Source organism: Ruditapes philippinarum, unplaced genomic scaffold (genome assembly GCF_026571515.1).
Source record: "Ruditapes philippinarum isolate M1 unplaced genomic scaffold, ASM2657151v2 ctg4230_1_1_1_1, whole genome shotgun sequence".
In the NCBI taxonomy this organism is placed as follows: Eukaryota; Metazoa; Mollusca; class Bivalvia; order Venerida; family Veneridae; genus Ruditapes; species Ruditapes philippinarum.
Genome location: NW_026853926.1, coordinates 3,000 through 28,042, shown reverse-complemented (window position 1 = coordinate 28,042; position 25,043 = coordinate 3,000). Strand labels below are relative to the sequence as shown.

At 33.2% G+C, this 25,043-nt stretch overlaps 2 protein-coding genes and 1 long non-coding RNA gene across 3 annotated transcripts; 1 reads left to right on the top strand and 2 right to left on the bottom strand.

Annotated features, from left to right (window-relative positions):
* LOC132738402 (uncharacterized) lies at positions 1-25,043 on the bottom strand. The gene is made up of 3 exons (XR_009626871.1): positions 24,929-25,043; positions 10,836-11,036; positions 1-476 (listed from the first exon to the last, which is right to left on the bottom strand). It is a non-coding gene; the product is annotated as an uncharacterized LOC132738402 (long non-coding RNA).
* LOC132738401 (uncharacterized) lies at positions 3,834-8,521 on the bottom strand. The gene is made up of 6 exons (XM_060725897.1): positions 7,156-8,521; positions 6,340-6,492; positions 5,729-5,900; positions 5,305-5,413; positions 4,502-4,695; positions 3,834-4,108 (listed from the first exon to the last, which is right to left on the bottom strand). The coding sequence occupies exons 1-6, from the start codon at positions 8,306-8,308 to the stop codon at positions 3,859-3,861; spliced, it is 2,031 nt and encodes a 676-aa protein (XP_060581880.1). The 5' UTR covers positions 8,309-8,521; the 3' UTR covers positions 3,834-3,858.
* On the top strand, positions 18,904-23,748 carry LOC132738400 (uncharacterized). Its single transcript, XM_060725896.1, has 4 exons — positions 18,904-20,779; positions 20,917-21,090; positions 21,212-21,487; positions 21,732-23,748. The coding sequence occupies exons 1-4, from the start codon at positions 20,630-20,632 to the stop codon at positions 22,020-22,022; spliced, it is 891 nt and encodes a 296-aa protein (XP_060581879.1). The 5' UTR covers positions 18,904-20,629; the 3' UTR covers positions 22,023-23,748.

The window sequence follows — 25,043 nt, the reverse complement described above, 5'->3', positions numbered from 1 at the left end:
AATGGAAAATTTTGATACAAGTACTGATTAAATAGCAGACAGTTCAGACAATGAATGGTTCCAGGCTGTCAGCAGACTTAGGGTAAAAAATCCATAAAAGACCATAATACTGCCAAAAATGGTTCAAATGAGAAATTCCAATAATATCTGCCAAGGCACTTGACTAAACTTATTCTATGAATGTTTAGTTGAAATCCCTCGTGATATGTAGCAAGTTACACTCACATGAAATTGTTTATGCCCAAGTGTCCATAGCGAGATAATTCTGCTAAAAATTTAGACTAAAATATAAACAAAGGAAGACAACGATTAATTTTTTTAATGATACTGAAATTTAAACAATGGGAGATAGGAACTGAACAATTTTACCTCTTCTGTTCCCTGTATTTGTGACTTCATGAAGGTAATTCATGTAAATTCTTCACATGGTAAGTGTCATATTCGCCCAGTCTACATTCTAAACTTCCATTTTGTTCCTGAAATTATAAAACAATTAACTGTTAAAAGTTGGGTAATTTCTTCATATATATTCCAACATCTTATAATCTATAGAAACATGATTTTTTTTACTAGTTGTGAGTATAAAGATAATATTAGTGACACTATGCACATGGAAATAAGAATAATATCATAACAGGGCCGGCAAAATCTCAGAAAATTGTACTTGTCCACGGACAAGTAACCTAAGAAATTTACTTGTCCGTACTCAATGTTCACTTGTCCGTATTTATATTTAATATTTACTGCAAATGTCAATAAAGAAGAGCAATATGTGACAAGCTCAGCGATTTTTGGCCCAAATGGGGTATCTGGGCGAAAATGAGTTTTGACCAGTTTCAGGTAGAACAGTATCTGCTTAATTGCTGGAGACCAATATTTTTTGAAAATTTCTGTTATTCAAGGAAATATTGTGATTTTCCTAACATCACCATAACAACGAAATATGTAGTTTTGAGTTGAAATTTATTGAAACATCTACACAAGTAGATGCCATACTAATGCATGACAAAATAATAAACAATAATAAAATTCATCCCAGTATGAAGTATATGAATAGTTGATATAAGAATTACGAAAAAAATTCCAAACTGGTTGCCATGGCAACAAAAAAACAAACTGTAAAAACATTTAATACAACATTATTGCATGTAACATGAATTTTTTATTCCAAAGTAATAAAAATAATAATAAACATGTTTGCAACTATTAAGGAATTAAAAAAAACAAAACAGTGAAAGCTTATGATTTTATCTACAAATGCTTAATTTAACAAATTCGGAAGTAAATAATGACATTCTAGAATGCCCAGAACGGCAGTCATTTTTCCAATTCTAAGCTATATAGCACTTTAGCATTCACTCAACTACTTAAACATATATCTAACATGTTAGCAATGCAACCTATACACATAATGCAGGACAAAAAATCAGTCATAATATGATCACAAAAATATAAAATATTGGTTGCCATGGTAACAAAAATATCGAAATTTTCTCTAAAACTTCACCATAATGGTATATTGTGTGTGTGTTTCACCCTTAAATCATTCAATCAATGATCAATATTTCCTCAATCCATTGAGAAAATGAAACAAGAGCTGTCCGTAAGACAGCGCGCTCGACTTTTTTAGTGCTTGCCTATAATACAAAACATTGACAGTTAAGGGCCATAATTCAAATAAAATCTTTGACAGAATTACCTTCTCCTGGACATGTTTGGGAATCATGATTGTAAACAAGTATTCCAACTTTCAAATTAATATCTCAAACAGTTCAGTCAAAAAGTGGACTGGTACTAAAAACTTAACCAAGATTCTAAGTCGATAAAAGGCCTTAATTTTTAAAACAAATCCTTGACAGAGTTACCTTCTCTTGCGTACAGATGGGGGTAATGATGTGAAATAGCATTAAAAGTTTCAAAGCAATATCTCAAAGGGTTAAGGCAATAAGTGGATTTTACCCATATTCAATGTATTTTCTAAGTCAAAAAGGGGCATAATTCTGTCAAAAACCTTGACAGAGTTATGTCCTCTTGTCTGTTGATGAAGGTCGTGATGGTAAACAAGTATGGTCAGTTTCAAAGCAATACCTCCAATGGTTTTGAAATAAAGTGAGGTGGTACAAAAAACTTAACCAAGATTCTTAGTCGATAAAAGGCCTTAATTTTTAAAACAAATCCTTGACAGAGTTACCTTCTCTTGCGTACAGATGGGGGTAATGATGTGAAATAGCATTAAAAGTTTCAAAGCAATATCTCAAAGGGTTAAGGCAATAAGTGGATTTTACCCATATTCAATGTATTTTCTAAGTCAAAAAGGGGCATAATTCTGTCAAAAACCTTGACAGAGTTATGTCCTCTTGTCTGTTGATGAAGGTCGTGATGGTAAACAAGTATGGTCAGTTTCAAAGCAATACCTCCAATGGTTTTGAAATAAAGTGAGGTGGTACAAAAAACTTAACCAAGCTCAATACACTTTCTAAGTCAAAAAAGGGCCATAATTCTGTCAAAAACCTTGACAGAGTTATGTACTCTTGTCTGTAGATGGAGGTTATGATGGTGAACAAGTATGGTAAGTTTCAAAGCCATACTTGTAATACTTCTGAAATAAAGTGGGGTGGTACGAAAAACTTAACCAAGGTGTGACGCCAACGCTAACGCCGACGCCGACGCCGGGGCGAGTAGGATAGCTCCCCTTTTCATAGAAAAGTCGAGCTAAAAAGTAATGCTCAACCTTGCTTTTTTACCTACAGATGCCAAAATTAACATCTTCCAAAGTAAATAATGCCATTCTAGAAAGCACAGAAATTCAGTCATTTTTCCAATTCTAAGCTATATAGCATTTTAGCATTCACTCAACTCCTAAAACATATATCTAACATGTTAGCAATGCAACCTATACACATAATGCAAGACAAAAATTCAGTCATAATATGATCACAAAAATATAAAATATTGGTTGCCATGGTAACAAAAATATCGAAATTTTCTCTAAAACTTCACCATAATGGTATTTTGTGTGTCCGTTTCACCCTTAAATCATTAAATCAATGATCAATATTTCCTCAGTCCATTGAGAAAATGAAAAAGTAATGCTCAACCTTGCTTTTTTACCTACAGATGCCAAAATTAACATCTTCCAAAGTAAATAATGCCATTCTAGAAAGCACAGAAATTCAGTCATTTTTCCAATTCTAAGCTATATAGCATTTTAGCATTCACTCAACTCCTAAAACATATATCTAACATGTTAGCAATGCAACCTATACACATAATGCAAGACAAAAATTTAGTCATAATATGATCACAAAAATGTAAAATATTGGTTGCCATGGTAACAAAAATAACGAAATTTTCTCTAAAACTTCACCATACTGGTATTTTGTGTGTGTGTTTCACCCTTAAATCATTAAATCAATGATCAATATTTCCTCAGTCCATTGAGAAAATGAAAAAAGTAATGCTCAACCTTGCTTTTTTACCTACAAAGGTTCCAAATTGAAATTATTCTCTCAGTCCAATAAAAAATTGATGAAAAGGAATAGCATGACTTCGCTTTTAAAATTTACACTCATTCCATATCCTTTTGTTAAACATGTGATAAACTTCCTATCATGCACAGGACTGGAAGTAAAGCCCTGCCAAACTATGTTTTCCATACAGTTTTGTAAAATTATATTAATGTTCATTGTTCATGAAATTATTGCATCTTCTCACTTCTCAGTGTTATATAAATACAGGATATTCAAGTTTCTTCTATAAATACAGGATTCATTTTCATTGACTGGTATGAAAATAAATATTTCACGAGTGGCAGATGAGAGATAAATAACATACTCGTAAAAAATAAACAAAGATCCTCTACTTCTCAAACTTTACTTTTTTGCACGGCCTTGCCACATTTGGCAGAGGACATGCAAACTCACTATTGCGACACAGTGGGCTAATTTCTTCATACAGGTACCACTGTCGTGCTGGATCTAAACCAAGTATGTCTATTGTTTCGGGAAGACCAATAACATCACAGTTTCTCTTTAACAAATTCACCTCCACTTCAGGATCGTTGGCATATTGTCTTACAAAGACAACACCTGGTCTTTCAGAGGTCATCCTAAAAGACACAATCAATATCTGAATAAATTCTTTAATTTCTAAAAAAAATGTACAAAATAATTATGTTGATGAAATAGATTTAAGTAGTCATGTAACTAAAGGTTATTTCATTTTCCACTTCAAATACTTTATGGTCAAGTTATCTTAATAAGTTAATAATATACAAATTTGAAAGAACTGTGATAAATACAGTTTGCTTCAATATTGTGGACTATTATAATATACGGTATGACGGGTATGTGCAGCTTAATAAACCCATTATTGATAAAGCTTCTTTGTAATTTTGGTATTACAGAAAATACATTTCTACTGTCAAAAATTAATCTAACAAATACGGGTCGCAACATGTAAGCTTAACCGGTTAACAGCTGTAAATAAAAACAATTCAAACCTGAAATGATGATATTTCTTTAAAGCTGGCACAGGTTTAAATATTTTTCTTAAGTATGTAGACCAGTCTGAAAAGACCACGGGCTTATCTGGATCATCAACTAACTGTGGTATGTTGTAACCTTTCCTTGAGGACTCCTGAACAGTTTTTGCTATATCATCCATGCTTTCAACATCACTATGTCTCCATCTAACCTTTTGAGGAAAAGAAAATCTTAAAGAAACAAGATCATATCCATTTTTGACATTCTTATTTCTATATACTGTGAAAATCAATAGCACATTTAAAATACAGCAAGAATTATAACAAAGGATTGCATTAAAGTTCTTAAAAGACATTTTTTTAAATTGATGTTTTAAAGTTATCAGGTGATTTAATTAGAACAGATACTTATCTTTTAGAAATGATTTTAACAAGTGTTGTGTAATCCAGGATTTTTTTCCTTGGATTTTGGGAACACACGACCCATACCCATGGAATTGGGAACTTCAGCAATGTTTTGTTAAAAATTGGAGAAAAGTGCATGACTTAAATTTTGCATGCAAAATTACTGTATAGGATGGCATCTTCTAACATTTAAGCACCACAACAGTAAAGAAGCATTTATTTAAAGATTTTAGCAGTTGTTAATCAATAGTTTTATATTGTAACTTTCAATTGGGAAATCTTTCATGTTGACTGGGAAAATAATATACTATTTCCAATTGGGAATATGACATATCAGCTATAAAATAAGCCAAAAATTCCTGGTTGTGCAAAACATGTAACTTTAAGAAATATTTGAGATACATATAATTAATTACCTTCCACAATCCAAAATGCCAGTCTGGACTAAATTTAGTATGTCCAGCTTCCATCATAGAAAATTCAATTTCGTCATGCAGACCCCTCATCACACGCCATAATCCATACCTAAATATGTTACAATATTTAAATTTTTAATTACATATTTATCTATTTAAGTAAAAGAAACAAAACAAAACAAACTCTTTACAGTCATTCATTTAGCAATGAATTTGTAGTAGAAGTCTTAACCTTTTATCATTTTATTCATATATAAAAAATGGACTGGTCTGTAATATGAGAAACAGTCAGATGTAACATGGACAAAATAATAGTGTAGGGAACACAACCTATTTACCCAAGTATATTTTATTTTTCAAAATCAAATAGCTGATTAACTTCTCCTTAGTTGTATTTATTATGATAAAATCAATGAATACTTACCCAATAACAGTGTTGTTTTTATTTTGACCAGAACAGTTGTCCATACTCAAAGATACTCTTTTTTCACCATAAGCATGAAATTGGAAATGGTGATGCAACATTGATGTTACACTATTTTCACCTTTTCCAACACAAGCATATTTTTCATCTATTAAGTAAAAGATCTGTGTTCCTGAAAATATACATACACATGTAATTATGAATATTGTTTTTAATAGCTGAACATTATTTTCAATAAATTAAAAAAAAACAATTTCTATTTTCAAATATAATAAATAATACATCTTAAATTAAGCTTTAAAATGACAAAGTAATAATTAATTATATGCATCATTTTGTGTAGTAGTAATATGATTTTAAGACAATTTTCTATTAAATGAAATCCACAACATTATTTTAAACTAAACGTATATTCAACTGTAATAATATTAATAACTGTAATTTGATGTTAATTTCACATTTTAGAAATAAAATATTGCACTGAGGGCTTAATAGCTAAATACTGCTTACAAATATGTAGGGGAGTCATTTACCCTTTTTGTTGTTACCTTTTGGGTCATTGTTTAAAGAAGATACATATGCATTTATGTATAATATATTTAATAAATTACCTGGTGCTTCACAACTAATACCAAAGCACTGGCATTTCCTTGGGGTCTTGAAAAATATGGGTCCAACCTGTTGTGAGTAATGGGGGTACAACACTTGCTGGGCATAATCAAAACTGTAATGTAACTGTGTATCTACACTACATGGTGGTTGACCTAAAATTATAACACAAATATTATACCTTTTTATTAACGATAAATAAAATAATAATGATCATAACATTCTGCTGCATTATGCCATGTAATTTATGTATCAGTACTGGGCTGGTACTTTGAAATGTAACATGAAAATTAGTGAAAAAGAATCCCTTAAGACATCCAAAACAACAATGTTGAAAGTTTGATTGAGCCTGTTCATGGCCTGTACTGGAAAATGAAAGTTAGTGTCCGCGCTCCATAAATTTTTTTTAACGTAAAAAGATATTCTCCCACTTCTTGATGTCAAATATTTAGTATAAAGCAGCTTTCGTACAAAAGATAGTTTTTATAAATCAGCATTGATTTTAATATCCAAATCCATAATTGAGCCGCGTCATGACAAAACCAACATAATGGGTTTGCGACCAGCATGGATCCAGACCAGCCTGAGCATCCGCGCAGTCTGATCAGGATCCATACTGTTCGCTTACAAACCCTATAACAAGTAGAGAAATTGATAGCAAACAGCATGGATCCTGATCAGACTGCGCGGATGCGCAGGCTGGTCTGGATCCATGCTGGTCGCGAACCCATTATGTTGGCTTTGTCGTGACACGGCTCAATATGTACTATATTGCCTGGATTAATATAGGAAAAAAAACATTATTTTATAATGGGTACCTCTTTCTTTTGTATTAAGCTGTAGGAAATTTATCTTAGAAATTTCACATATGTTTCTGTAATAGTCTCTCTGTGTTTTCACATTTTTCACATGTTCATAATAACAAGAAAGGAGCATTTCCTTCTCCTCTTCTGAGAGATTTCCACCATGTGAAATTTTATACACATGTTTCTGGCATTTCAGACACAAATCAGTGGAGGGTTTCATAATCATTATATTTGGACACTGTTCCAACCAGATTCTCTTAAAAGTGGACAAACTGATTTTTCTGTAAGAAAACCTTTCATTGTCAGAGTCAAATGCGGTACAGTACAACTGGTATATATCAGCTTTAGTTTTGTCACTTGGCAGAAGCACATTTTTTTCACTTCTGTAATTTGGCAATCTACCTGGTAAAGGTAGTCCATATTGACTTCCATATGTGACAATAAAATGCTTTACAGCTTGAGTTTGTTCTAAGGTAACCGCATTATGTGGTACCATGCCTTTATTGCCATGTGTTCTTGGTACAAGAAAGTCGGTATCCAATGATTTCGCAATAGAGTCAATAGTTTTTCTGTGCAAACCATGGACAAAAGCAAAAAAAGTGCGACAAACAGCAAACCCTGCAAAAAAATAAGTTTGATGTGGCCGCTGCCTTACATTTCCAGAAGATTTTGAATCTGGGGTTTTTCTATGATGAAATAACTGAACTTTAATTAAAAGGTCTAGTTCCTCTTTAGACTTTTCAAGGCATGACAATCTATAATTAATTACTTTCTCCCATTCAATTGCTTCTGAACAAGGTTTCCCATTAAAAAGTCTTGTACAGCCACAAGTATTTGATTTAAAATTTTCCTGTAATACATATTCTCTATCACAAGGTCTTGAAGGTGTACTATTATGAATTGGCTCTATTTCAGGTTGTTGGTTTACATTTTCATCATTAGAGCAATCTAAATGTATATTCTCATCATCATTATCATCATCAAAATTATCATCACTTTCTTCTGAGAAATAAACATCGTTAGGGCTGCTGTCATTCAATTCGGAATTCCCAAAATATAACTGATGAACGATTTCTAATTCATCAACAAATTCCTGATTTAAAAAACTAGTTTCCTCATATGGTATGGTACTAGCGGTACTAGTTATTGAGCATTGGCTTGCCATATTTAAAAGAAATTCATTTTGACAGTAATGAAATGTCACAAATATATATATCTATATTTAGCTCCATGGAAATGTTTATAAACAAATTTGAAGGTCAGTAGGTCGTTCCACCATTTTGTTTACATCACTACTTCCGGCATATAGTACTCCCAATTAACACCAAAATAAGATAATTTACATCACTAACAGTAATGATTATTCACACAGATAGTATTGTTAAAAAAAGTTGAACTTACCTTGATATTTATCTAAGCCTCAAAATAATCCAAATGTTTATATAAACACAATATATAGCGGACAACTTTTACACACTTCGCTTGTGTACTGTGTATACATACTACGCCTCGCTAGACAGTCCACCTACCGGCTGCATATAAATTTATTCTAAATATAGAAACGGGGAAACCTAAAAATCATGCGTAAAATTGATAAGGGTTGTCAAAAAAGTAGTTAAAGTGACATATTTGCTGACTCCTCTCGCTGACAAATTCTATAATTACGCGTGTTTTAAAGGAAAGTATGAAAAATTAACACATGTAAACTCGCGTGACTTTGCAAGCGTTTTTCTCACAATGATGAAAAACTCAATTGGGCCAAAAATCGCTGAGCGCGTCACATATGATTATGAACTTTCTTTCAATTTTATTAAACATTCTATGCCATATGTTTAACAATATAATATATTATGATTATAATATAATATATTTATAAAATGTTAACGGCAGTAGATTAAAGTAGGACTAGGCCATCCTTAAAAAAATGTTTGTTTGCAGTAACGCGACTGACTCACAAAATTTGACCCTACTCAAAAGATTTTTTCATGGTCTGGATAAAAATTTATTTTTTTTTTATCAGAAAATTATGCCTTGTGCTTTGTTTTTGTTCTTTTAAAGGTTAATAGAAGAAAAAAAATGTAGGTATTATTTAATTAGAATTCAGTTATCAATTTATTAATTGTTACCAGATTATCAAAGCATATATTGTCCAGCATTTTGAAATTCCATGTTTATTTGGGAGTACAGTTCAAAAAAAAAAAAAAAAAAAAAAATCAACCTACCTACCCACCTTGAAAATTCTGGGTCGGGTTACTGCAAACAAACATTTTTTTAAGGATGGCCCTACAGTGATGGACAAATTGTGTATATTTTACTGGAAGGAGCATTGGTCTTTTGCCAGCACTTTTTCAGTTTTCCTTGCACCCAAATTGCTTTAAAGTCTTGTCTTCATTTTTTTGCACTCTGGTACCATTTCTTATTTATTCACTCCTTATTATATTCATCTATATAATATTCATTTGAATCCTGTTAAAAAATCATATGTACTCTTGAGTTAGATTTGTCAAATTGATGACATCTGGCTTTTTTTAACGATACAATTATGATTGCCACAGAATGTAATATCATATACGTATATACGCTTGGTTGCAGCAGATGAATTGTGAAAATTTTGACATCATTACCATCGGCGACGATGAAACTGACATGTATACATTAACACCAGTATTAGACATTCAAAAACAAAGGCATTTTCACAAGAAATCTTTACATAAAATAAATTATAAAATGACTTTGTCCACATAAATTCAAGCAGTCAAACTGCCGATATGAGCGTAAATATTCCCGAATGACCTGGAAAAGCTACATTTTCATAAATAACACAGCGGTATTTCAAAGACAATTGTTGCGGGATTGATGCTGTGTCTGCTATCTAAACAATAAATGCGCTTGAAAAGACTACAGCTTCCAATTCAATTTTATGGCAGAACCCTGTTGCTACTGAAAATATTTTATTGCAGAGGCTAAGTCGGCAGACATAAACCAAAACAAACATGTACCCTCAATAATTAGTTAATTGCCGCGCGCATGCAGCAACTGCATGACGTAAGGAAAACCCCAAGCCTGGTTGGTCGCTATTTATGTAAACACTTAAAATAGTAACACCCTAATATGCACGGAATGCCCTCATGAATGACACCACACTTCACACGCTAGTTTTCGTATTAAATGTGTGATTTTCCTTCTGACTTAGATCTATTAGAAAAAGAACTAGATTTTTTTCTTCAGAATTCCGCTTTTAGTCGCCAAAATTTAATTGTCCACGGAAAAGTAAACTGCAGAATTTTACTTGCCCGGACCTACAATTTTACGACTTGGGCAACTCGGACAATTGATTTTGCCGGCCCTGCATAATATTAAATAAGAACTGATGCAGATGTTTCAACTTTTGTGTTGGGTTTTACATCAAACCAACACAGTATAGGTCATATGGTGACTTTCCAGCTTTACTGGTGGAGGAAGACCTCCGGTGTTCCTCTGTGCATTACGACAGACACAAACAAGCACTCGAGTAGAACCATCAACATTCAGAAAGCTAGCTGGATAGCTTTCACACAAAAAAGTATCCAAAGACACTTGCATGACTCAAATCTACAGGGCGCGACTCAAACCTACAGCAGAGGCAAGTGGTTTGAAGTCAACGACCTTTAACCACTAGGATGTTTTAACATTATCAGTAACTTTGTTTTCACCTGTAGCTGTTTAATTAGCTCCAGCAGGGCATCCTGTGCTTGTTGAGCGACCTTCTCTGGGAATTCTTCCTCTAAAATACCCTCATCTTTAACTTGGAATGAAGGCTGTGGCTCCTCAAAAGGTATAGACATATCTAGGTCTGAGGTGTCTACTGTTCTGTTACGTAGTTAGTAACGTTCTTTTTTAAGTGTTGTAATAGTCTGAAAATATAACAGATGCTATCATTAGGGAATATGTTATTTGTCAAAGACCCAATATGCCCAAAAATGCTTTCGCTTTTATTTCTTAAAAGCTATTTATTTTTGGTGTCCAGTCATAGTTTCCAAAAGGTTAATAATTAGCAATTTACCAGAACAATGTTTTGCATCTGATGAAGTAAGTAAGATTAACAGCAAAAATATTGAGAGGAAAATACTTGAAGAACCAGAGCCATGTCAACATCGCCATCCTCTGGCGAAAGTGTTTGCTCATTGGAAGAATGTATACATGTATGTAGTAGAGCAGAATAATTCAATTTTAAGAGGTCTTTTGGTAATGAAAACTGATGGCTGAAGTGATTACAGATTTGAAACCTATGTAAAATACTGATGGCTGAAAATAACAAGGGCAATAACTGAAAAATAATGCAGGGTAGGTTATCATTCTTGTGTGCTGCACCCCTCAGTAAAATCTATCCACCTATGAAGTTTCAAGTTGATACCACAAATACTTTTTGAGATAAGCTCCAGACAAAATAGTATGAAATAGAACAAAGGGCAATAACTCAGAAATTATATAGCGAGAGTTATCATTCTTGCACGCAGGATTCCTCCTCAATAAGATCCATCCACCTATGACATTTCATGTTGACATCTCAAACACTTTTGAGTTATGCTCCACTCAGGTGAAAAATTAAGTATGAAAAATAACAAAGGACAATAACTCAAAACTTATGAGAGGTAGAGTTATCGTTCTTGTGCACTGCACACCTCCTGAGTGAGATCTTTGCACCTATGAAGTTTCATGTTGATATCTCAAAAGGCTTTTGGAGTTATGCTCTGGACAAAAATTAATTTTGAAAAATAACAAAGGGCAATAACTCAAAAATTATGCAGGGTAGTTATTATTCTTGTGCACTGCACTCCTCCTCAATGATGTCTATCCACCTATGAAGTTTCAAGTTGATACCTCAAATACTTTTTGAGATATGCTCTGGACAAAAATGTCGGACGGAGACTATTTCTATATCCCCGCCGCCTTTTCAGCCGGGGATAATAAACCACTAAATTTCTTTAACATCAGTGAAGAACTTAACAGTTATTTAAGAATCAATATTTTGACATCATTTTCGTTACCAAAGTAATGACATAAATACTCATGACTAACTTTACATAAATGTTATATGACATTATCAAGCACCCATGCAGAAACTAGAAAATTAAGCCTGATTTGCAAGAATCCAGACTGTATTTACGCCGAAAATTAATATCTGGTAAAAATGTGATCCCTTGGAAGCATTAAAAACAGCAAAATAACATGAACATTGCAAACTCAGTTTGAGTCTGTACATGAGGGATAATGAGAAAGTGACACATCCCTCAAGCACCCTAGCAACGGCTTGAGCAGTACTCAATTCTCCACACTAAAAAAAAGTGCTGGACTCAATGATCCCAAAGTACCAGAAAATACAGGAGTTACCTCCCTTCTGTACATTTCTCACTTCCTGCTACTTTCTGTTTCAACATACAGCGTTGTTGACTGCTGTATTTTAGTTTTTAATCCATTGAAAGTTAAACAGAAACATATTGTATTTTTATGAAATCAAAACATCACCTTTTTCTTAGATATTAAATATTAACATGGGAGCATGTCAATATATAGTGGAACCCCATTGTATCGTGCTATTCATTGTATCGATTTATCTACAAATCTTTAGATTTTATGCAAAATACGTCACCTACTGATTGTTAACATTTACAACAGTGTCACAAAAATCTTTCCCATTTATTTTTGTGCAGTAAAATGACCAAAAACATGTTTCCAGTACCGTAAGACGTTGTAGATAATAAATAGACTTATAAATAATGTGTTCTTATTAAAAGTACATTTGCTGCCTGTTAAAAGTTCCTAAATTTATGCCGACATGCCGACATTATAAAACAGACATCTTTGATTCTAATTGACTGAAATATCTAACATAAAGATGGTTAAGGCTTCCCAAACTTTGGCTGAGTGATTCTCACAATGCATCGATATAATGGCGTGACCTAATTAATCAACCACTTTGACATGTCTGTAAATATCCGTATATTCCAAAGCTAAAAACTATTTAGGCAATAGAAAATAAATTCCCAGATTCTCATCCCCGCCCGCCCGGCAAAAATTGCTCCGCCCGAACGATTTTTATTTTCAAAAAAAAAAAAAAAAAAAAAGAAGAAGAAGAAAGAAAAAGAAAGAAAGAAAAAGAATTACGTAATTATATAAGTGTATCATCATCTGTGCGGCCGAAAATCCTTCAGTCTCGGTCTCGGTCCTGGCTGAATCATGCGGGCCGAGATAAAATTTCTTACCGTGAAAAATCCTCGGGTCCAAATAAAATTTCTAAGAGATAAAATAACCTGTTTTGATAGGTAAAATGAAACGTGTTAAAGAACTTTAACTATATTGAAGTTGAACCACAAAAGACTAATTTTGGACAAGTCAAATATTCAAATAAACAGCAGTTCATAAACAGCATCGGTAAATTTTGCCGTAAATTACAAATTTTGAAATTTTGTTTTACAATGCCTTTTAAAATAGCAGCTGAATAATAGTCTAAAGATACTCATAAAATAATTAATCTGATAAAATCAAAATCAAAGACAACTAGAATTGTGAATGGTTATGCAGAAAACAGACATTTTTTTCGTTTGTCACATATTTTCGCGATGCCGATTTTTATAACAAAAAAAGAAGTCACCAAAAGGAAGCCTTGTATTGATAAAAATTGTCCAATAAGACTTTAAATATATTTTATTAATTAAATTAATTTACTGTATTGTTTACATTAGTTTAGAATGAGACATTTGCCAGTTTGTGTTGTATGTATGTATATTTGCTTAAGGGAGGGTGTGTGTGGAATCACAGATATGTTATACAAGCTCCATGATGGAATTAATCAAGAAGAAACAGCAGAATTGGGAGTCTCAGGATTTTGAAAATCCTAGTGAGGACCCTGATTATTTCTACCGGCCACTTTTGTTTTGTTTCTTCATTGAAAGCCACACTAAGAAAAGCTGTCATTTTGACATTCACCCAGGTTGTTATCATATAATACTTGAAATGTCACGGCCTGAAATAATCATCTGAACCAAATATAAACAAACGGGTGCCGGTCCTTGTGGCCTTAAAAATGAATTTTGCATAGAATCTTCATGGTCAGCGTGCTGCTTGATTTTGTATGTAATCTTTATAATATCTAGTCATGGTATGAAAGTGAAATTTGAATATAATAGGTAAATCTCTGTACTTTCTTTGCCAAATTTTCAATAGCTTAGATGTTATTTTTGCAATGTAATATATAAATAGGATTGTCTTTTTGTGTAGCTTCATTGGTTGATTAAATAATTTACTCATGTAAAAGCACTATTGATCAGCATAGGCATAGTACATCTTTATTCAACTCCTTTATAAAATTAATATGTCTTATTTTGTAACAATACATTTAGATCTATATATTTATTTTGTCCAAACATGTAAATAATATGAAAGGTTCAATAAAACAGCTAGATCATAATACAGTCAAGATTTATTATCATGTTGCTTCTATTCTCAATCTGAATCTATATATCTTACATACACATAATATTAGAACCTATTATATAGAACAAAGTTCCAAATATTGGCCTCCTTGTGGGTAATTCCAGACCGAGAATGGAAAATAAAAAATAAAAATTAAAATCCACCCACCCGCCCCATTTTTTCCCAAGATTTGGATGAGAATCTAGTTATTTTTTTTCTATTGCCTTATCAGTGATGTTTGCCATGTAAATATTATGGCAAAAGGATCAAAATAAATGACAAAAAAATAAATATTCAGGGACATTTGAATCTTTTAAATGCAGTTGTGGTTTATGGGTTAATAGATCGATACAACGGGGTGACTTTTGATCTTTTCTATTCAAACAATATACATGATATACTCAATGATAAACTCGTTGGAACAGTGCCAAAACTATATCTATTATTAGCAACAATACTTCTATTTATAGTAACAAAACACAAAAAAGTATCCCTAAATAACAGTACTTCAGTAGTTAGAATTTGATATTTTTTAAGCCTGATGAAGAGTATTGTATTACTCGAAACTAGTAGCCAATAAAAACTTTTTAAAAATGACCTGGTGTTGTACGTGTGTTCCTCACCTACTTTATTCATTATTTTATACTTATTGAGGAACTAGTATCCCGTTGGGATCCGTCCGCACCAGGCATCCAGCCCTGTCAAACGACATCGGTGTGGGTAGGGAGACAGACGCACACCTTCTACCACGTATCCAGTCTTTGGATCCACCGAAACAAGCACCAGCTGAGCCCTTGGTGAGGGACACTGCTATCAAACTTCAACACAAATGTCATTTTATCATAACCCGCTTGATTTTGAATTGGAAAAAAGTGCTGTTACACCGTCTGATTCCCAAGCAACGCTCACTTCCGGTACTGACGAAATAAATCCGAAGAAACGAAAAATAGCCGAGCCAGAACCCCCCAGACGTATCGAGGAAACTAAAGTATCCAGGTTTAAAGTTTTAAAGAAACTTAATATTCATCAGAAATTAAGAGAGGCCCTTCATAATCGAAGAAAAGACGAACCTAAATCATGGATCATTCTCCGACTTATGATTTTTATACTTAAGGAAACATGTTTTCAGTTCAATGGAAAAATTTTATGACCAGATATCAGGAACAACTATGCGAACAAAATGCGCCCCTAGTTACGCAATAATATTCATGGCACATCTTGACTCGAGATTTCTACGAACACAAGTATTAAAACAGAGTTATATAGATGACATATTTATGATTTGGCCGCACAGCAGACAGGAATTGTATTCCTTCATGGCCTGTTTAAACCAATTTCATGAGTCAATTAAGTTTACTTATGATATCAATCCCAAGGAAGCTAATTTCTTAGACACTCAAATTAGTAAGGACAACACAGGTATTCTTCAAACTATAAATTTTAAGGAACCCTCCTCACCGTCTAGTACAGAAACGGTTTGCCAAGATGAGCATGGTATGTTTAGTGAAACAAACGAACTCATTATAAACATTGGACAGATTAATGGATTATTAAACAAAGCATAATTAACTTTTGATCTTTTCTATTCAAACAATATACATGATATACTCAATGATAAACTCGTTGGAACAGTGCCAAAACTATATCTATTATTAGCAACAATACTTCTATTTATAGTAACAAAACACAAAAAAGTATCCCTAAATAACAGTACTTCAGTAGTTAGAATTTGATATTTTTTAAGCCTGATGAAGAGTATTGTATTACTCGAAACTAGTAGCCAATAAAAACTTTTTAAAAATGACCTGGTGTTGTACGTGTGTTCCTCACCTACTTTATTCATTATTTTTCATATTAATAATAATTATAGCATAAAATCGGCTATTTTTCCCTCTTTTGCCCATGTTATAACGGGGCCAAAACCATGCGTTAACATAGTCACGCGCTCTTTGTTATAGCACGGTTTTACATATGCGCAATACATACAGGGCCCAGAAAACAAACAAAAAAATGACGATTTGGCCAGAGTCATGCGCTCTTGTTAAATTGGAATTATTAATTCGAGGGCCTCAGTCGCATAACGGCGAGCAGCTTTCAAGTATTTATGCAGGCAATACGGCGTAAAGACATCGCCTCTTATCTTGGTTGTCGCCCTTTCTTAGAAATGGACAGTTGTCATTGTAAACAACTAGAACCTGTCATTCATGCAGTTTAATCCCCTGATTAACTTACAAAAATGGAAAACACAAAATGAATATAAAAACTAGAAATGTGTCCATAGGACACGGGTGCCCCCACCGCGCCACTGTTCTGTCAATCTTTTTACTAAGTCAAGGGAAATAACTCTACAAATACTAATCCACAAGCGAAACCCCAGGTGCAAATCTAAATATGCTGAGCAACCTGCCCATAAGGTTTAATGACTATGTCAAATCCTTTTTGAGTATTGCAAAAAATTTCTAAGTGAAGGGCAATAACTCTAAAAATACTAAATAAATCCAGACGAAAATACCTGGTGCACAACTGCACATGCTGATCAATATTCCTGTAAAGTTACATGACTCTAGGTCAAATACTTTTTGAGTTACGTGCGACACATGTTGAAAATTGCAAAATTTTACTAAGTCAAGGGCAATAACTCCAAAAATACTAAAAATATCCACATGAAAATACCAAGGTGCACAACTGCACATGCTGATCAACATTCCTGTTAAGTTTCATGACTCTAGGTTAAATACTTTTTGAGTTACGTGCGACACAAGTTAAAAATTGCAAAATTTTACTAAGTCAAGGGCAATAACTCTGAAAATACTAAAAATATCCAGACGAAAATACCCAGGTGCACAACTACACATGCTGATCAACATTCCTGTAAAGTTTCATGACTCTAGGTCAAATACTTTTTGAGTTACGTGCGACACAAAAGTGAACGGACGGACGGAAGGACGGACGGACAGACGGACAAGGGTAAATCTAAATGCCCGCCACTAACGTGGGGGCACAAAAACATAGTATTATTGACGTTTATATTGATAAATGTTCTTTATGTTTCTTTGAGAGAATAATGTTTTATGCCTGATTTTTTTTAAACTCGTGCTTAAAAAAATGATTCTGAAATTGAATCTGATGTCACTGATCGTTTTCCTACCGCCAATCTGTAATCATTCTAGGAATTTCTGAGGCGCCTGTTTTGTCTTGGGTAGAGTAATGTTATGTTTTTCTTGAGTAAATATATCTCCAGAGTTAAACTTTGTTAAATCAATTAAAATTCGAAATTTCCGTTCGGTTCTCAAGTTGTTGGCCCCGGAAATATAAAACGCATACGTAAAACATGTAGAGCTGGATAAATACCTTTCAAGCACAAGGATTTAATGTATGTGTTTTAAATATAATATACAACGTGAATCTGTTTTAAAATTTTATGCTATAATAGTGTCAACGCACGTTTATTTCGTGTTATAACGTCTGCAGAGTCCCGACGAACGGTTGGTGTCCGGGCCCAGTAGGGCGAGGGCTGCAACGGTTCCGTGCGTTAACCCTACAATACACTTACTGTTTCATGAAAACAGGCCTATAGTATAGTCCTAATTATAAGACCTATACTGGTCGGAGAGATAACTCCGACGCATAGATAACCCCGACACTTGATAAATATAATTTTTATAACTTTGTTTTTCAACAAACATGCACATGGTCACCTAGAAGTATAGGAGCAGGACAGAATGTGATGATTTTTTGTTAGTTGGTAAACTTTTTAATATTTTTCAATTAACCGAAACTTTTCGTTGGCAAAAACTGCTTCAAAACGTTCTTTTTACTAAATTACAATGAGGTAGTTAGAAATATATTGACCACAGGCCACTGACTTGGGAAATATTTTTGAAAACTTGATTTTACATCAACAAAAAATAGATATAACATATAAGATGTAAAAATAAATTAATGATGCTGATTTTCCTGTCATTTTTTACTTAAAATTTTAAGTGTCAACTTTATCTACTGTTGAGGCATAAAAAGACCATGTTTTGTATACCCCATTCAGGACCTTAAAGAAGTACCAATTCTCATTTTCATACATAATTTTTGTAGTGTAATGTAAAGTCTTTGAACTGAACTTTATTTAGGTGGTACAATATTTAAAATATACAAGAAGATATTACAAAAAGTATGTGATTTAGTGTCAGAGTTATCTCTCCAACCAGTACGTAACCTATTTCATATTCATCATTCATTAATTTGATATTTTTCATTTTCCATGTTACGTTAGGTCTTAACAGATCTTTGCAAAATTGTGTAGCAAAAATATTGACATTAGACATCTATTAAGATCTTATGAATTTAAACAATTAAAACAGCGTGTATTTACATTAATTTTGACCTATTTATGAACAAAACTAAAAAATAAATACCTTTTAACAAAATAATTGAAATGTCATGATTAAGTCCTCTCATTTAATTAAATTCCTTGTACAGCCAATATACAAATGGCCGCCATACAGTGCGCGAAATCTGATTGGCTAATTCAAATGCAAGCGTTTAAATGAGTCCAGAAGTTTCTAACGGAATATTTTTTCAACAAAATAATTGCCCATGCACCGTCAGTGTGTTTGAATATATTTTTCCGTTCAAAAAATTAAAATCAATCTGTAAAACGTACTTAACCAGTATGGCCAATGAGCGAAATTGACTGGTATTTACATTTTATTTTTTAATTGATAAGTACTGGTTAGCGACCTACAAATCCGGACGTCCACCAATCCGGACACCCGCGTAAACGCTTTATTTTCGCGAAAAATTTGATCAACTGTTGTCGATCACTCAAGCGCTTGATTCTGCAGCAACCAAAATCAACAACTTCAACGATATGTAAGTATAATTGATGAAAATGCAATATTTACGTTTGTCTGCGAGTTCGCTGTGTGCCTACTCGCGGGGGAAGTCAAATATAACGCAATGCGCATGCGCAAATTTTTTGCTGAGGCCCGGACAAGTTTAAAGGGGTCAACTTTAAGAAAATATGAAGCAGACGAACTTTTGCAAAAAGATATATATTAACTATAACTTACTTAGACATACCCTACAACTTAAACGTATCATTTTATGAAAGTGCATAATGTTTTGTGCAAATACATATTATGAAAACAAATTTTAAATAAAACAGGGACGGGTCACGCCAAATTTTTCAATTCAAGGGAGGTAACTCGCACTATTTCTCCCTAATATTTAAAAGAAGGATTGTCTTTCTTTGCAAATATTAAATAACGTTGTGCTGAAGCCGTGCTTTTTGTTTTATTTTGTGTATGTGATTAAAAAATGTAGTTCACAATATAATTTAATTGATGACTCGCTTATAATAATGTTTGTAGATCTAATATTAATTATTTATTGAAATATCTAAATGCCGACTGACCGTGACTACTTAATTTTTTCTCAATCACAGTTCCCAAAATGCAAGCTAGACAATATACCGCAGACAGCCTGCAGAAGGCAATTTCTGCTGTGAAACAAAAGAAACTGAAAACGAGGACAGCAGCAAGAGAATTTGGAGTGCCGAAAAGCACGTTGCACGACAGACTGAAAGTGAATTCATCTCACGTAAACATGAAAAAAATGCCCCGCCTCCTTACTACTGAAGAAGAGAAAGCATTGGTAGCTTTTATCCAGTACATGGCTCATCAGGGGTTTCCCATGACAAGGACGATGGTTAGGTGCTATGTTCGAGAAATCCTCAAACGTAAAGGTAAATTAGAAACCCGATACGATTAACACTTTAACACTCGTAAGAGGGGTTGGCAGTATCCAGAGATAGATAGATTAAGTTACTTTAGACATGTTTATATAAAGACGCCAGTCATCAAACGCTAGTAATGATTTGAAATATCTTTTTAAAATGTTCATATAAAATTTAAATAGTGCATGTGTTGTAGGCTTATATAAATTTAGAAATGTACACACATATATTTGAATTCAATTTTTAGGACGGGAAACAGCCAATGCTGGACAAGGTCCGTCGGATAAATGGTTTAGGGCATTCATGAAGCGTAAACCGATGCTTTCTGAAAGAACGCCTGAAAATCTTGATAAATCAAGAGCACGGATGTCAAGCCAAAAAACCATGGATGGTTGGTTCAGCCTTCTGGAATCAATTCTAGACGAAAATGACTTGAAAAATAAAGAGTCACAGGTATTTTAACTATTCCTAGCTAATTTTCATTTGAATTATTCATCACGATTATTGACATTAAATTATTAACCCGCACTGAAGACAATACATAAATGCTCTATCGTTTGAATGTAATTTCATACATATTCATCTTTCAGATTTTCAATGTTGATGAAACTGGGTGGTCGGGGAAAGAACGGTCGCGGACAAAAGTGCTCGGGCCAAAACAGGGACACGTTTTCGCAAATAAAAACATCAGAAATGACCACGTCACGGCGAATCTCTGTATATGCGGAGATGGAAAAATACTGCCGCCAATGATCATTTATAAAGTAAATATACATTTCTTTTTAGCCACTTATTATTGATATACAGATTTAAATGACTGATTAATGTAAATGAAAATACTAATTCATCATTTATTCTATTTCATTTTTTTTTATTATTTTACAGGAATCCTACCCGCATCGAAATTTCACTGAAGGTATTCCAGACTCGTGGATTTTCGGTACATCTATGTCTGGGTATATGGACGGGGAACTTTTTCTGTCGTGGTTTAAAAGAATTTTTCTCTTGAACTGCGGCAGAGAAAAACCCGTTCTTTTAATACTTGATAATCACGACTCTCATGTGACGCTGCCATTAGTTGAGACAGCTCGTGCAAACAACGTAATATTGGTTGGAATGCCTGCACATACAACGCATATATTGCAACCATTAGATGTGAAGGTTTGATATATATTAAGAATATATTTTTCTTAATAATGCTTTCTCCTTACGTAGTACAAATCACGTAAAGTATTTCAATTTTGCTTCATATTTGAATAAATATACAGTTGTGAAGCGATTTAATGTTAAGCTGTAAATAATAAAAGTTATCATTATTATAATAATTATTTCGCAATAATTATACAGTTTTTGATTGTATTTAATGCTTGGCTGTAAATAATTTAAATAAATAAATAAATAACAGGTTAATGCACCACTGAAGAGGAGATTCAGTTCCCTAGCCACCAACCTGGGCTTTGCTAATCCAAACTTAACGATAAGCAAGGGGAATTTTCCAGTTGTTTTAAGGCATGCACTGGAACAGACTACACCGTCATCTGTAAGAGAAGCGTTCCGGCTCACGGGCATTATCCCATTTGACCCTCAGGCAATCGACAAAAGTCAACTTATACCACCAACTTTTGTGCAAAGAAATGAAGAAAGTAAGTGCTTTTTTCTGACATTTCACTTTTATACAAATGAACTATCCGTGTAGGTAAAATATTCAATACACCCATGTTTCTATTATACTTGAATATAATTATGTTTTAAATATTTGTTGTCATCATAATGTTCGGTTCCTCCGGACTTGTTCATTAATAATATACCGCATGAATATTTTTCAGCCGGAAGAACAGAAAGTACTAATGTGCGAACATGTGAATCGTGTGGCTCCTTCCTAGTTAACCCATTGATAGACCAAGGACTTATTCCTGCATCTATGGCACAAATCTTGATCCCTCCATGTAATGCCCAAATGAAAGTAAATCCTACCAAAAAATCCCGGGTTGTGGCAGAGGGGCGTGTCATTAGCGGTGACGAAATGGAAATACTTAAACAGTTAAAAGTATCTATTCTAAACCATATATTACTAGTAGTTTATTGCATTAAAAATATACATGTATTAACTATAATGACAAAATAGAAATCGATTTGACAGAGATTAAATGTTATGTGAAATATTTTTCACGGCGTTAGTATTACAAAAAATTGATGTTTATAGATATATTATAGATATATTGTTTTAGTAATTAATCAATTGTTTTATATTTATCAGTGTGTATTTTCAAGTAATTATTTTACTTCCATTGTTCTAAAAGCAAAGTTCAATACTTACCACCTTCCTACTTACCTGACTTCTTATATAAAGATACTGACGGAATGGAACAAAGGTCGAGAGCTGTTGGTACTTATAGCATTATAATTTGTTGTGTATTTGACTGCGCGTATCTTTCTGCCATTTTTACAGTGAAACAAACGTTAGAGTAATTTGCTGATCGAAAAATTAATATAAAGGGTATATGGATGTTTCAGGAAAAGGAAGAAAATGCAAGAAAATTGGAGGAGGCAAAAGAAGAAAGGCGTAAGCTAAAGGAATTCAGAAAGGAGCAGAAAGAAAGGGACATTGAAGAAAGGCAACATAAGAAACAGAAAAAGACAGAAGAGAAGGAACGTCGAGAAAGACAGAAGAAAGATGAACAAATTAGGAGAGCTGTGTGTGGACGATTGGCTAATAGAAAATTTACGTGTGGAGTGTGTGGGGAGAGAGGTCGGATGAATGACGAGTTAAATGGTGTGATGTGGTATGGTTGTGATGAGAGTATGTGTGAGAAATGGTATCATGAAGAATGTTTAAGTATGAAAGAGAGAGAATGTTTAAGAGTGAGTATGGAAGAGAAGAGTGACTGGTACTGTGGCAAATGTAAACCCTGGCTGTACCAAGAGGAATAAATGTTTCATTCATGTTAATATGTGTATATATGTGTATAAATGTGATACTTTCATATGTAAAATTGAAATAAATATTATTTGTATTTTTACCAAAGATGAAAGGATATAATATCAAATTACTGATAAAGAACTAGAAATCATGTTAGTTTCCTTTTATTCTAAAACCAGGTGGTAACGAATGTCACGTCTATAATTGACATAAAGATTCGTATAATAAACATAACAATTCAGTCTTCCTTTGGTATTTAAGTTAAAATCAACGCATATGATGATGTTTCAACGTCAGACAGAGAGACATATTACCTGTGAAGTTGCATGAGCTCTTGGTCATTTTGCATATTACCGCTAAGGCTCCCACGTTTACAATTTTTTGTAAACGTTTACACGACTGCTCAGAACCGAAACGATACCGTTTAAACGGTGGTACCTCTATGTACTATATATACACACCATATACTTGAGTCGCCAAATGATGTCTTTCTTTCTATTTTTAATACATGTACAAATAAAGAATGTGCAAGGCTCATCACGATTGAGTCAGCACACATTTTTTGCATTGTAACCCCATTTTTTACCAAAAATGTATTATGTCACGAGCAATTTTGCACCGGAATGCTGTGTGGAGGGTTGTAAACACCCATTTTCCGTTTGTTTACTTTGGAATAAACCACTACAATTGATAAAATCCATAATTACAGGCAATGATTAAGAAAGTTTGTAAGACAATATGGTCATTTCGATTAAACGGTAAACAATATCGTAAACGTTTATGAATGAAAATCGAAACGAATCCGTTTAAACGTGTAATTGTGGGGGCCTTAATTACCGCACACTTAAGTAACGGTACGGTTTATTTTTAATACATGCTTTCTATTTATAGGCGAAAAACATGAACTTGAATAATAAATATTGAGGTAAAATATCTTACTTATTAATGATTGACAGTAAAAAAGTCAAAAAATTATAAATTTGAAGTGTTATGAATGTTTAACAGAGCGTCCGGAAACAAGGTCCTGTTTTAGGCTTAATTTATACAGTTTAATGACCCTACGTTAGGGCCTCAATAACGGGTGTTCTATATTTAGAAAAAAGAAAAACCCATGTCGTAACAGCGGCCTTGAACCTAACTTCCCCAAGGTTGAATATTGAGCGTGTCAGGTAAACAGTTTTCAAAATATTGTGAAAAATGTTATAAAAACGTCCGGTTGTAGGTCGCCAACCAGTACTGTACATTGTTTGAAAGTTTTTGTTAATGATCATGCAATTGAAAGAACAGAAGATAAGCTTTTGAATAAAGCTTGAAAGGCAAGTCAACAGACATTTTTTTAATTTTTTAAAAAGCTACGCGTTTACAAGCAATACTATTAGACGTCAGGCATGACCAACATAAAACTATAACAAGCCTGTAACGTCTTATCTATTGGACTAGTCTATAGTAATAATAGGTATGCAAATTTTTATCAGAAAAATTTCAAACATGTGCTACCACATGGTCAAAATGGGGTTTACAAATTAAATATGAAGTTTCAAAAGGATAAAAAAATTGTCAAAAGTTACTTGACAATTTATTACAAATAAAAAATAACCCGCAAGAAAAACCTTAATTAGTCTCACAGCGCCAACAATTTGTTACAATTTGCACCAAGTAAATAATGGTAATAAATCACTTACCTGATTAACAGAAGTTGAAGGTCTCCACTCCAAGAGAACTGGCGACTGAATAAAAACAAAACATTATGATTGTAATGACAAGAAACAATAATTTACGCAAAAAAATAACTTTTAC

What these genes read in the sequence shown, in the direction of transcription:
- LOC132738401 (XM_060725897.1), bottom strand. Translation starts at nt 8,308, where the DNA reads ATGGCAAGCCAATGCTCAATAACTAGTACCGCTAGTACCATACCATAT. An exon ending in GCTTAATACAAAAGAAAGAG is followed by an intron (nt 6,493 to 7,155) that starts GTACCCATTATA and finishes TTATAATTTTAG; the next exon opens with GTCAACCACCATGTAGTGTA. An exon ending in TATTAGTTGTGAAGCACCAG is followed by an intron (nt 5,901 to 6,339) that starts GTAATTTATTAA and finishes GTATATTTTCAG; the next exon opens with GAACACAGATCTTTTACTTA.
- LOC132738400 (XM_060725896.1), top strand. Translation starts at nt 20,630, where the DNA reads ATGAAGCGTAAACCGATGCTTTCTGAAAGAACGCCTGAAAATCTTGAT. An exon ending in CGCCAATGATCATTTATAAA is followed by an intron (nt 21,091 to 21,211) that starts GTAAATATACAT and finishes ATTATTTTACAG; the next exon opens with GAATCCTACCCGCATCGAAA. An exon ending in TGCAACCATTAGATGTGAAG is followed by an intron (nt 21,488 to 21,731) that starts GTTTGATATATA and finishes AATAAATAACAG; the next exon opens with GTTAATGCACCACTGAAGAG.